The sequence below is a fragment of the Penicillium riverlandense genome (assembly GCF_028828495.1).
Source record: "Penicillium riverlandense strain IBT 135883 chromosome Unknown utg000009l_segment0_segment0, whole genome shotgun sequence".
Classification (NCBI taxonomy): Eukaryota; Fungi; Ascomycota; class Eurotiomycetes; order Eurotiales; family Aspergillaceae; genus Penicillium; species Penicillium riverlandense.
In genome coordinates this window covers 878,637-892,010 of record NW_026643200.1, presented here as the reverse complement: position 1 = coordinate 892,010, position 13,374 = coordinate 878,637, and the positions used below count along the sequence as shown (strand labels likewise).

The 13,374-nt window shown below is 52.1% G+C and overlaps 5 protein-coding genes across 5 annotated transcripts; all 5 read left to right on the top strand.

Moving 5' to 3' along the window:
• Positions 1-338: 338 nt before the first annotated feature.
• Positions 339-1,418, top strand: N7474_010631 (inositol monophosphatase family protein; the record flags this gene model as incomplete). Its single annotated transcript, XM_057202041.1, has 1 exon — positions 339-1,418. One exon carries the CDS (start codon positions 339-341, stop codon positions 1,416-1,418), a length of 1,080 nt encoding a protein of 359 aa, XP_057048312.1.
• A 755-nt stretch (positions 1,419-2,173) lies between these two features.
• On the top strand, positions 2,174-3,172 carry N7474_010630 (DUF1774 domain-containing protein; the record flags this gene model as incomplete). Its single annotated transcript, XM_057202040.1, has 3 exons — positions 2,174-2,397; positions 2,462-2,901; positions 2,970-3,172. 3 exons carry the CDS (start codon positions 2,174-2,176, stop codon positions 3,170-3,172), a joined length of 867 nt encoding a protein of 288 aa, XP_057048311.1.
• A 595-nt stretch (positions 3,173-3,767) lies between these two features.
• On the top strand, positions 3,768-7,496 carry chsB (chitin synthase class II; the record flags this gene model as incomplete). The annotated part of the gene is made up of 4 exons (XM_057202039.1): positions 3,768-3,997; positions 4,382-6,284; positions 6,338-6,504; positions 6,560-7,496. 4 exons carry the CDS (start codon positions 3,768-3,770, stop codon positions 7,494-7,496), a joined length of 3,237 nt encoding a protein of 1,078 aa, XP_057048310.1.
• Positions 7,497-8,359: 863 nt separating this feature from the next.
• Positions 8,360-9,178, top strand: N7474_010628 (class I SAM-dependent methyltransferase; the record flags this gene model as incomplete). The annotated part of the gene is made up of 1 exon (XM_057202038.1): positions 8,360-9,178. One exon carries the CDS (start codon positions 8,360-8,362, stop codon positions 9,176-9,178), a length of 819 nt encoding a protein of 272 aa, XP_057048309.1.
• A 1,652-nt stretch (positions 9,179-10,830) lies between these two features.
• N7474_010627 (uncharacterized protein) lies at positions 10,831-11,609 on the top strand (the record flags this gene model as incomplete). The annotated part of the gene is made up of 2 exons (XM_057202037.1): positions 10,831-10,961; positions 11,276-11,609. 2 exons carry the CDS (start codon positions 10,831-10,833, stop codon positions 11,607-11,609), a joined length of 465 nt encoding a protein of 154 aa, XP_057048308.1.
• Between the last annotated feature and the right edge of the window lie 1,765 nt (positions 11,610-13,374).

Genomic DNA, 13,374 nt, shown 5'->3' with positions numbered 1-13,374 from the left:
AAGTTGCTTTTAAGAGGGTTCTCCTGGTGTAGTTCTGATGTATATCGGTTCGTGGTGGCCAAGATATATATATCCCTCCCACCCACTATGTCAAGCCCACCCACGTAAAGTATTATGCAAGTTGCCATCACATTTCTACCTCCTTATTCTTTCTTCAAATACTCTCAAGCCCCACCTAAAATAGCAAACTTGATTTCGCCCGTGATGACAGTGGGGCGGTGTGTTCTCGCCAGATGTGCTGGCTGCGTCACGCACCCACTTACCACATTCCAACAGGATTGACTTGGGGTCCAATTCAACCACCCTGGGATCTCAATGCTACAGTCAATTTCACCACAATGAGCTCTTCCCCCACGTACACGAAAGAGCTCGAGCTCGCCTGCCTCGCAGTCCAGCGCGCCGCACTTCTCACGAAACGCCTCCTCTCCGCCGTCGACAAAGGCTTCCTCGACAAAAGCGACGACACACCCGTGACAATAGCCGACTTCGCCGCGCAAGCCTCCATCATCGCCGCGATCCACCACACATTCCCCGACGACGATATCGTGGGCGAAGAAGATGCCACTGCCTTGCGCGCGGACCCCGCCCTCCTCGAACGGGTCTGGGAGCTAGCTACGACAACACATCTCGATGATGAGGACAGCGAGGCTCTTCTCTACACGCCGAAAACCCACGACGAGCTCCTGAATCTAATTGATCTCGGTGCGAAAGGGAATTGTGCACGCTGTGGGCGCGTCTGGACCTTGGATCCCGTGGACGGCACGGCCACTTTTATCACGGGCCAGCAGTACGCTGTGTGTTTGAGTCTTGTGGTGGATGGATGCCAGAAGATCGGCGTGCTGGGGTGTCCGAATCTCCTACCGGGAGTGGACCGCGTGGCAGAGGATGTAATCGACCGCGACGGCTACGGACTGCTTCTACACGCCGTCGCAGGTCAGGGCGCGTTTATCCGCCCGATGGGTCGCGGTGCTCTTCTCCCGACACAACCTCTCGCCCAGGTCCCTCAGGTCTCAGAGACCAAGGACCTGCGGTTCGTCGATACCCAGGCATCCACATCGCCAAACCTCGACGCGCACGCCCGTGCCGCAGCGCTCCTCGGGGCTCCCTGGCCCAACACCGTGGACCTGTGGTCCGCGCAGATGCGATACGTGGCTATCGCCGTGCAGGGTGGATGCAATGCGTTTATCAAAGTGCCGCGCAACCCTAGCTATCGATCCAAGATCTGGGACCACGCCGGCGGGATGCTCATCGTCGAGGAGCTGGGGTGTACCGTCACGGACCTGGAGGGCCGTCCCGTGGATTGTGGGTTAGGCCGCACGCTAGCGGACTGCTATGGGATGGTCGTGGCGCCGGCATCGGTTCATGCACGGGTGGTGGATGCTGTGCGCAAGGCGCGGCAGATGGATGTAGATGGGTGACTGGCCGCGTCATGGTGTATTATTCATTCGGTCTCACATAACTAAGTTAGCCAATACTAATGCTCATGCTACGGTAAGTAACTCCGGCAACTTCTATCCGGCGGTCAGTTTCTCTCTGTCTGACAGACATGAGTTGAAACCATCGACGCAGCACTGGCCGCTCAGCCCGCCCCCCGGCGGCATCGGCATGGATCGTGTTCCTCCGGCCCTTTTTGTTTTTTTGTCTCTCTCTCTTCTTCTATGCCGTCCGCCAGTTAGACCGGGGTCTATCTTACCCTTTTCATCACTAGGTCGTAGGTCTGAGCCAGCATCCATCTTCCACACTATTTGTTGCTACAAGTACTTGTACTATGCATTTCCCCCGCGCCAAGAGCATGGCTTAACTACATCCAGTTGACCGTGCATTCGCCGATCGACGCGATCTTAGTGGTCGTCGTTGTAAGCCCTCGTCCTGCAGTCTTCCCCGCCTTTATGGTGACCGACTCTTGCAAGTGTTGGAATATCGTCTCCACGGGGATAGAAAGCATCCATGACTAGGAACGGGAGAGTAATAGATAACTAGTAGGTCTGGAAAAGTCATCTTCACTATGGTGCGATATACAATGTAACTATATAGCGTAGGAACCGGTTTGTAGGGGATCAGATAACTAAGCAGCTGATGTCATGGCTCAGGTCATCCGACTACTTTATAAGAGGGCGTTACCTTCCCCTCTTCCTTTTGGTTTCGTCTCTCGCACCTGATTACTTCGACGAAAATGGTCAACTTCAACCCCTTTGCCCGTCGGGAGACTCACAGCCCCCACGCCCTGAACGCCTACCGGCTGTTCACCATTCTCACCTGGGCCCTCGTCGTGGTAGTCGGCATCTACTACTCTATCCACTCACCAGACGACGTCAAGCACAGCCATAACATCTGGAAGCAGGCCAGGAAGCACACCACCCCATTCAGCCAGAACACCGTCGTGACCGGCATCTACTGGTAAGCTTATCCGTCCATCCACCCGCCCCACCGGACACATTGTCATACTCATGATCATCTCCAGGATTCTATTGCTTCTCTCCCAAGTTAGCTACGTCTGGCACCTCTTCTCCAACGATGCCGCTCTCGTTAGCGCCGCCGCCAATGTAGCCGGCCACTTCATTCTCAACAACCTCTTCGTCTTCGCCTGGATCCTGCTCTGGACCCGCAACCACTTCTGGGGCGCGGAGATCATCGTCATCGCCCACTTCTTCCACCAGAGCATCACCTATTGGCGCCACCCTGGCCTGCCGGCCTTCGTGCACCTCCCTGCCGTCGCGGGGCCCTATGCCTGGACGCTGTTCGCGGTGTTCTGGAATGGCGCTGTTGCCGTGCATAGCAATAGTCTGCCCGCCAGGATTGTGGCTAATATCTTCATCTGGGTGATCCTGTTTATTGGGCTGGGACATATTGTCCGCCGACAGGATTATATCCTGGGTGATTGTTTGAGTCTGCTGGCTCTGTGTATGTTTTTCTCCATCCCTCGGAAGCAAATATCTACTACCGATCGGACTTGGCTGACCATGTTGCAGCCCTCGCCCTCAAGCAGTTCGCCGTCAAGGTCATCGCCCTGCAGTGGATCTTTGCCTTTGTCATCTTCGCCGTCTTCGTGGTGACCTCGACTTATGTCGCGAGCACCAAGTACTACGGCCGTGACAGCCTCTTCCGTCGCATTGCCGCGCCGGACAGTACCGAGCACGAGCGACAGCCGCTGCTTAATGATGAGGTGGCATGAATGTCCTAAGATGGACTGTCGTCGGTGCGGTTAGCCTTGGCTACCGCGTCCTGCAAAGTAAGTGACTGTAGTCGCCAAGTGTAGTTTGGGTGGGGCCCATCGGATTATCATCGCGGATGATCGTCGCGCGTTGGTTGTGGTTGCAGATTGATTGACTGATTGACGATGATGCGTATTATCGTGTATGCGGGAGTTGGGGGAGTTGTTCTTTGTTATTCGCTCTACGTATATTGACCAATACCTCTTTATGTGCAGTCTTGAATACAGAATTAATTAATCTGTTGTATGTCAGTCTGCCACCTTGACTTTTGGTGGGTCATCCGTTGCCCTGGTAACCCCGGGATGTTGACGCGACACTGCGGATGCAGGGATGTTGGCTCTACCCTCTCTCTCTCCCTCTATCTCTCCCTCTTCAGCACATTTCTGTTGATCTCTTTCCACTGTCAACATCCAACATTCTTAACTTTCTTCCCATTCTCCCTCCATTCCTCACCCCAAACTAGCCTGTCAGATTTGACAGCCGCTTCTGTCTCAGCCTGTGTCATTCGCCCGAAGACTATGAAGCAGTGAGACTGACGAATTCTCCGTTCAAACCATGAACCGTCGCTCCGCCGCCTCCAATTACGGCGAGGAGCCTCCCGCCTATCTCGACCGCGAGACGTCTTCTTTTCTCTCCTCCGAGCCCGAGTCCCCAACTGCCGCTTCGCGCCATAATGGCGGTGCAACAATGCGCTTGCTACCCAGTGGTGGTAATGACCACGACGAGGATATAACTGGTGGTTCCCCTGGAGTATCACCATCTCACTATGCGTCCCAATACTCCGAGTAAGTGCATCCAAACACTGTCCGCGTTGGTGGTGGTTCCCCGTCAATGCAACCTTATTCCCTAGCACACATTCCTCTTGTTTCCCCTGCTACGGCTGCCACATGCAACCTGTGCAATCCCCTTGATACAGTATCATTTTTCGGAACTGTCAAGGGGCGGGTCTTGTCATTGGATGATGGGCAGCGCTCATGGACTGGCTGGCTCCCCACCATAACAATGTGTTTCTAATACTTGTCTCCCGCGTCTTCTTTCCTTCTTGCACCACACCACCAACCACCCCCAGTCTTTTTGACCATTTTCCTGTCCAAAATGGACCAACCTCCTGGCTACTCTGACTACTCCCCAACACGGCCACGATCTAACATCCGAACGCGAGAATATAGGGTCGGACAGCCTCCAGATTACGGAGCCCGGTACTATCAATTGCCAAGTGCAACTTCACCATCTCGACCGGGGTCGAGCTTGGGAAACCCTCCCAATCTTCCGCCTCTGTCGACTACTCTAGCAGATCCTTCTGTTTACCCGGCAATTCCTCCACGAACAGGCTCGCCTACACGTCCGTGGAGTCCCGGGCATGTTCGCCCGCCATCTGTGTCGAGTGTTGGCTATGAGCCTGCGGATTTGAATGGCAGCCCGCGCCCGGGGACGCCTAGTTCCCGGTATGGAGGCAGTCCACGGCGTCCGTTGCCTCCCGCACCTTTGTTTTCGAGAGCAAACGCCGGCCCTGGTGCGGATGCTAGCATTGATATTGGCGACGGAGCTGGCATGGAAGACCCATTCGGCGCTGGCGGCCGGACAATCAACCACAACTCGCATAGCAGCGTGCGGTCGTTCATGAGTGAGTCGACAGTCATGGGTGATGAGAAGGATGAGATGCAAAAGGTTGATCTCGAGGATGGCGAGGACGCCGAAATGATTGACCCTAATCTTCACTATGGTCCCGCCCCGGAGAAGCAAGGGCGACGTGGAGTCCGTGATGCCCACATGTCCCAGAAGGAAGTCCAATTGATCAACGGCGAACTCATCCTGGAGTGCAAGATCCCCACCATCCTGCACAGCTTCCTCCCACGCCGTGATGACCGAGAGTTCACACACATGCGGTACACTGCCGTGACATCGGACCCCGACGATTTCACCCTCAAGGGGTACAAGCTTCGCCAGCAAATCGGCAGCACCATGCGAGAGACTGAACTGTTCATCTGTGTGACCATGTACAACGAAGACGAGATTGGCTTTACCCGTACCATGCACGGCATTATGCGCAACATCTCCCACTTCTGTTCGCGCACCAAGTCCCGAACCTGGGGCCGCGATGGTTGGAAGAAGATTGTTGTCTGCATCGTGGCCGACGGCCGCAAGAAGGTCCACCCGCGTACACTGAATGCACTGGCCGCACTAGGCGTGTACCAAGAAGGCATTGCCAAGAACATCGTCAACCAAAAGCCGGTCACGGCACACGTCTACGAATACACTACCCAGGTATCGCTCGACTCGGATCTCAAGTTCAAGGGTGCCGAGAAGGGAATCATGCCCTGCCAAGTCATCTTGTGCCTGAAGGAGCACAACCAGAAGAAACTCAACTCGCACAGATGGTTCTTCAACGCCTTTGGCCGTGCCCTGCAACCAAACATCTGTATTCTGCTCGATGTTGGAACAAGGCCCGAGCCGACAGCCTTGTACCACTTGTGGAAAGCATTTGACCAGGACTCCAACGTCGCCGGTGCGGCCGGTGAGATCAAGGCGGGCAAGGGTAAGAATATGATGGGTCTGCTCAACCCACTGGTCGCCAGTCAGAACTTTGAGTACAAGATGTCCAATATTCTCGATAAGCCGCTCGAGTCGGTATTTGGTTACATCACTGTGTTGCCTGGTGCGCTGAGTGCCTACCGCTACTTTGCTCTGCAGAACGATGCCGATGGCCATGGCCCGTTGAACCAGTATTTCAAGGGTGAGACGCTACATGGTCAAGACGCGGATGTTTTCACGGCCAACATGTACCTGGCTGAGGATCGTATTCTCTGCTGGGAGCTCGTGGCGAAGCGCGAGGAGAGATGGGTCTTGAAGTTCGTCAAGAGCGCTGTCGGAGAGACGGACGTTCCAGACACTATTCCCGAGTTCATCTCGCAGCGACGACGATGGCTTAACGGTGCTTTCTTCGCGGCTGTGTATTCGATTGTCAATGCCAAGCAGATCTGGAGCACCGATCATACCATTGCGCGGAAGATCTTGCTTCATATTGAATTCGTGTATCAGTTTTTGAATCTTCTCTTCACTTATTTTGGATTGGTGGGTTGTTTCCATTCTTGATGATATGGTCTTGAACTAATTCTCCTTCTCAGGCAAACTTTTATCTTGCTTTTTACTTCATTGCTGGTTCTTTGACGGATCAGAAGCTTGATCCTTTCGGTCATAATATCGGCCTCTATGTCTTCACTGTCCTGCGCTATTGCTGTGTCTTGGTTATGTGTTTGCAGTTCATCATCTCGATGGGTAACCGTCCTCAAGGGTATGTCTCTAGCCTTTCTTTTCTTTTCACCTCCACCATACTAACTTGTTTTCAGTGCCAAAAAGCTTTATCTCTCTGGTATGATCGTGTACAGCATTATCATGGTTTATACGATCTTCTGCGCGCTTTACCTCGTGGTGAAGGAGTTGATGGCGCGCGCCGGTCTCGATGGCGACTCTTCGTTTAAGATCAGCAACACCTTGATGATGAACATCGTCTTGTCCATGCTGTCCACAGTGGGGCTGTACTTCTACACCTCGTTCCTGTACCTGGACCCATGGCACATGTTCACTTCCTCGGCCCAGTATTTCCTGCTGCTTCCCAGCTACATCTGCACACTGCAAGTGTACGCCTTCTGCAACACCCACGACGTGACATGGGGTACAAAGGGCGACAACGTTCTGAACACCGACCTGGGTGCTGCAAACGTGATCAACGGCTCCACAGTCGTCATTGAAATGCCCTCTGAACAACTTGACATCGACAGCGGCTACGACGCCGCCCTCCGCAACCTCCGCGACCGTCTCGAGGTCCCCAAACCCCCCATCTCCGACTCCCAACTGCAAGAAGACTACTACCGCGCCGTGCGCACATACATGGTCTCCGTGTGGATGGTCGCCAACGTCATCTTGGGAATGGCCGTCTCAGAAGTCTATGGCATCGACTCGGGCGGCACGAACATCTACTTGGCCATTATTCTCTGGTCTGTGGCTATTCTTGCTGCTATCCGCGCCACGGGTTCAACCATCTACGCGATTTTGAATCTCGTCCACAAGATCGTGGAGGGAAAGACCAAGTTCGATGCGGGGAATATGACCAACTTCGCCCCCAGCTCGTATGGCGGGAGTAGTTTGGGCGTGTCTTCCGATTCGGGCGTTACCTCTTCCCGCGCACCGAACTACGGCGGCGAGTCTACTATGAAAGATCGCTTTGCTGAGGCCAGGTGGGCTGTTGGGAGGCAGGTTGGGAAGGCTATGTTTTGGAGAAGGTAGTTTTGTTCCGCTTTGGGGTTGGAGTAGTTGCTTTGATGGATTGATTTATGGGAGTTTTTATTCGTTTTTGATTGCTTGAGTTTTTTTCCTTTTCTGATGGAAATATTGATACGATTTCTGACTGGCTGTCTCTGATAATGGGGAGGCTATGTTGATGCTGCTTGACGATGTATTTATGTGTTGTTTCTTTCAATTTACAACCCCACTTGGAGATGGTATGACTTGACTTGACATTTTGTGAAGAATCTTTTATAGACAGTCAGATCTATAGGCCCACTAACATGAAGCTGAAGCCCGTACTAGTGCAACAGCCAAGCGACAATAGAAGAGGAATAATGAGAATTGCAGAAGTACAAGTGTGAGATATGATATCAGCCATCAACCAAGTCCATGGTGGTCTCTCGCATGTAATGACTAAAAAGCAGGCCTCTGTTGTAGTTCGATTCGTCACAGACGTCTGCCCTTAGCTGGCACCCCGTCTCGTCCTAAGCTCTCAACGCCCCCGACATCGGCCATATTTCAACTGGCGAGATTGCGCGAAGCTCTTCCCATCGGCCCCGTATTTATTGCCGAACCAGATGTAATCAAATTCCGCATACTCCAAGGAGCCTTTAATAATGCCTCTGCCTCCCTATGACTCGTGCGGCGGGAGCGGAGTTGGAACCTCTTTGAATGGTGGCGCCGATATCGGGGCCCATACTACTTGACTCCCGTCCGCTTGCAAGATATATAGATCAGCACAATCACCAGCCTCAACACATCAGAAACCAATATTTTCTACGAGATAACCTCTTAAGCAGGTTACTCGGATCAATTTCCACACCTACATATTTTCGTTTATATCTCCTCGAGGGATTCCCACCATGGCTAGCAAAACAGAGTCAGCAACGTACACTCATGGCCACCACGCCTCAGTCCTGCGCTCGCACAGCTGGCGCACGGCAAAGAACTCAGTTGGTTTCCTGCTACCACACCTCAAGCCAGACATGAAGATCCTGGACATTGGCTGCGGGCCCGGCACGATCACCGTCGATTTGGCATCCTACGTGCCCCAGGGCCACATCACCGGCCTCGAGCGGGCCGGCTCAGTCCTGACACAGGCCCGCCAAAACGCGCAAGAAAAGGGTGTCTCCAACATCGATTTTGTCGAAGGCGACGCCAACGAGCTGTCCTACGAGGATAATACCTTCGACGTAGTATTTTGCCACCAGGTTCTACAGCATGTCGGCGATCCTGTCGGCATGCTGAAAGAAATGACCCGTGTCGCAAAGCCCGGTGGCATCGTTGCTGCGCGGGAAGCTGATTATGGTGTTTTTGTGTGGTATCCTGAGCTCCCGGGGCTGAAGGAGTGGCAGACTTTGTATGACGCCGCGGCGCGACGGAATGGCGGCGAGCCGAATGCTGGTCGGATGCTGCACGTCTGGGCGCGGAAGGCTGGACTCCGCGGTGTGAATTGCAGCTGCACCATGTGGTGCTATGCCACGAAGGAGGATGTGGGGTGGTGGAGTGAGTCTTGGTTTGAGCGGTGTCTGTCGTCGTCGTATGCGACGACGGCGACGGAGCATGGGCTCGCTACGAAGGAGGATTTGCAACGCATTGCCAACACCTGGAAGGAGTGGGGGCAGCATGAGGATGCGTGGATTTCGGTTCCGAGTGCGGAGATCCTATGCTATAAAAAGTGAAGAGTGGTGTGATGGTTGCACATGTCTATTCTGCCTGTGCTGGTGTCATTTGTCTGATGCATTTCAATGGACTCCGTAGCTTTACTTCATATGCAGCTCAATTCCCATACTATATGTAGAGTCATTTCAATGAATAAATGCGCCTCAAAGAGTCACCACTGATAAGCCTGCTGTAGGATAGAACAAATACTTAGACACAGGAAACCAAACAAACAGAAGGGAGTATTCAATGCATTGCCAGCATATACCTCAAACCAATAAAGCTTTGGAAAGGAACAGAAACTAAAATTTAATTGTCAGTTGCCTTGCTACCTTGTTTGCTATGCTGCTTGCCCATTATTACACTTCTAGACAAAGAGGATGTGGACCCTTTCCAAAATGAGAAGTGGTAGCAAACAAATGCCAGCCCTCTTGCTTTCTATATAGTCTGCCTCCTCCCCACTTCTCTCTCTCCTCGCCCTCCTCATCTCTCCTTAACCTTTGTCCCTCTCCTTTTACATTTATATCCTTAATCCCAGCAGAGGGAAGTGCTATAAAGACCTGGGGCTGGTGGCGTAAGTGCCAGCGAGCGGCAGTTGCCGAAGGCATGACGAATGTCTAGGCTAGCAACTATAACATATCTACCGCAAAGTTCAACGTGCTGCCGCTTTCAGGTGTGCGAATTGTGGCGCACCTACACTACCTGCTACTTTCTAGGGCAGGAAATGGCACATCGTCGCCTACTACGACTGGATCGGTTACTTGTGACGTTCTTGCGGCGACAGCCTCGTCGCTACTCTGGCTACCCGACTGGCAGCCTCTCTCCCAGTCGCCCTTGTGCTCTACAAGATGGAGACCCAAATATGGGCCATGCAAGGTGAGTCACTTGTTTCCATTTTCTTCGTGGATCGTCTCTCTAGCGGATCTAAAACTTGCGTCTGCGTGCGCGGATGGAGAGCTGTTTAATGATGTTTACACTGGTTTACAGGCTTCCTTATATTTCTGCGAGATCAGCGTGACCAGAACAAAACGACAACTGAGCACTGGTTGCTCAGCTGTTGACTGCATTCCTCGTCTTTTTCGGCTTCCTTGTTGGTGTCTTGATAGGACTCATTGCTTCGATCATGATCTTCCAACTCATGCCATTGAAACGCTCGATGCCGAACAGAGAAAGGTGGTGCACAATTTTCTAGAACTAGGCCGAAATTGTATGACTCGGCAGGTCGGTGGGACAGTCCACACCGAGCTGAAGCTAACTGAGCGTGGACGCGCCTCGCACGAGTCGGCTCCGGGGAATGGCCGTCAAGGTTTACATCTACCACATCATCGCGGCCCTCTGTGCCAACACTACCCTCAGTCCCCTGCTCAGCGAGACCTGCTGAGGACCGTCTCAGAGCCGAACCCCGGAGAGAAGGCCCTATGACCGTCCTGCATCTCTGTGGGAACAAGTGGTGCATGAATCCCGACCACCTCGCTATTGGATCCAAAAGACTTAACGATGAGCAGACAAGCTGCCACCACGGCCTTGACGGAGAGCCACACATTCTCGCACCTATCATTGATCTGTCTTCTTACACCCCATACTTGTCATCCAAGAAGGACAATGTTCTTCAACGGGATTTCTATGCCCAATGGTCCGCGTTTCCTGACAAAGACACGATCGCCAATCCGAAATGGTGTTCACCTGCCCGGTTACGGCGGCGGGTTTCATGATCGCCGGCCGCGATTACCAAACGTCCCTGGACGACGACGACGACGCCGCGCACGGACAGAAGTCGGAAATTCCCACGGGCGTCGCTCTCTCGTGGGTTTTCCATATCAAACAACAAAGAAATACTCGATTCTTTGTTTTTGCCTCGCATCTCTTCTTATGAAGTTTTCGTTTCCAACTTCTTCTCTTCCACCAACTCTTCTGACAGGAAGACGAATCCCAAACGCTCATGAACGTTGAAGAGAAGGCGAATCGCCGCAAGAAGCGCGCTTCGAACATACCTGTGCAGGAGACCTCAGAGTCGGTCGCCGCTACGGCTCACTAAATGCCTCCCGAAGAACCAGTAAGGTTATTTGTCTTCCCTTATTTACCGTCGAACAAAAACTAACGACTAATTTCTACCTTAGGTCGTGTCTAGCGTCCGAGTATGGGAGCCAGCTGCTTTTTGGCAAAAGCCGACCTCAATGGCCAATACCCATTTCTACACCTACTTCCTCCAACGACGCAACGACTCCTTATTTCCAACTTACGGCTCTCACCATAGACATGGCCTGTCCGATGGGAGACGACGCTGCAGCGACATTCATCGAAACCCTCAACGAGCTACGGCTGAAATGCGCTAGGTTCGTCCGCGAAGAGCAGAAGCTCAACGTGAACACCGAGACCCCCGATTTGTTCGGACTTAGACTCATACGGTACCGTCCAGGTGATCCTGGGCAACAAAGGCTTGCAAAGCCTTAATATGGAAATTGATGACTCGGCCCTCATTTTCTTCCTCAGCGCGGTCTGCCACGAACACCCTGAAGTCAAACACACTGAACATCTCAGGGGCCATTACAGCGGCAGTTGTACTGGATATCGACCCTAGCCTTCTGTCTCCCAGAGCAAACAACTCACAGAAGAAATTCGGACCAGGGCTTTACAAAGGGACAGGTTCGGCATACCCTGGATGATGTGCGGTACGGTGGCACCATCGTGGAAACAACTTCTACTACACATCCTCAGTCGGCAAAGACTGCTCAAACCGTTTCCAGATATACAAAAGCCTCATGTTCAACCAAAGACTTTGAACAAAAAATGGCAGTCATTCGAAAAATGCCATAAGACCCGGCACGTATTCCTGCCGCGTCAATCTATGGATTTATGACATACGACGATGATGTCTACGTCTTCCGCAAAGAACTTCGCGATAGTGCCTTCATACTCCTACTGATTTATATGGATGATAACCACGCGACGGCTCCTATAGAGGAAGTTATTCATGACTTTTCCAATACGCTATATTTTAAGCTAAGAGAACGGCCTTTTAAACCTCGCCGAAAGCACTACTATGACGGATGCCTCTCCCATTTCTACACTAATGATCAACACATACAAATCCGCCCCCTCCACTGATCCCGCGTCTACCGACGATACTCCCAATCCCGCTCCCGATTGAGATGGCTATGCGAGTGGTGGAAAACTAGGATATGCGACGGACGTTAAAAAACTACAATGGTTATCACTCAAAACCCGGGGTTTTACATTTGCTGTCAATAAGCTGCAAAGACAGACGTCTGCCCCCCGGGAGGTCGATTACTAGGCCGTCAAACGATTGATCAGATATATTCATAGAACTCCAGATTTAGGAATTACATTTAGAACAAAGCCCACTATGGATCTCTAAGGCTTTGTGGACGTCTCCTTCGCTGATATAGAGGATATCAAACCAACGGAATCTTACGTTTTCTTCTGATCAGGCCATCCTCGGCAACAGGGTTATTAGCTGAGCCTTCGTTGAACTGGCACAGCAGTCGAGTAATCGGCTCTCGTGACTACTTGTACCGGAGAGACTATACACGGGGGAAATTGCATCGCCGACAGTCTCATAGCTGTCGATCGTCACCCTTCCGACAATCCGCAGCCAAGCTCCTGCTTCTGCTTGATACGGGCAAGGTTCAGAGACTAGATGGATGTGAGTCGGTCAAAGCACACACAAGTTGTGCGCTTTAAGCATCTAATAGAAGTTGTCGTGTACGATACTAGAGGTCCCTCTGACGTGTTGCTTCTGTTTCTTCCATCATACTCAACCCAGAAACTTCCGATGCAAAGGTTGTATAGAAGTCCGCAAGCCATGTATACAGTTCAAAATCGATAGACCAATAAAATGATATTGTTTCCTAATAGACATTTTGGAGATTCTGAGAGCGACAAGGATATCTATGTCCTTGTGGAGGTTAAGCCATACCCAATCAGGTCCTCGGGTGAGGCTATTCTGCGACCGATTCGTAACATGATAATTTGGATCACAACACCGTGAAAAAAAAAATACGTAAAGATCCATTATAGTAAGGTATAAATACTGCAATACAATGTAAGTTCCTTCGATCCCCTTTAAAAGATTGAAGCATTTCGAGGAGTCATAGTCTGGATTTCCTCTTCGGGACAAGCGGATGCAAACCAGACAAACAGCTTATCAGATAAATATTGCACTCGCATTGTGCCCTCCTCCCATGCTCCTCGTTCT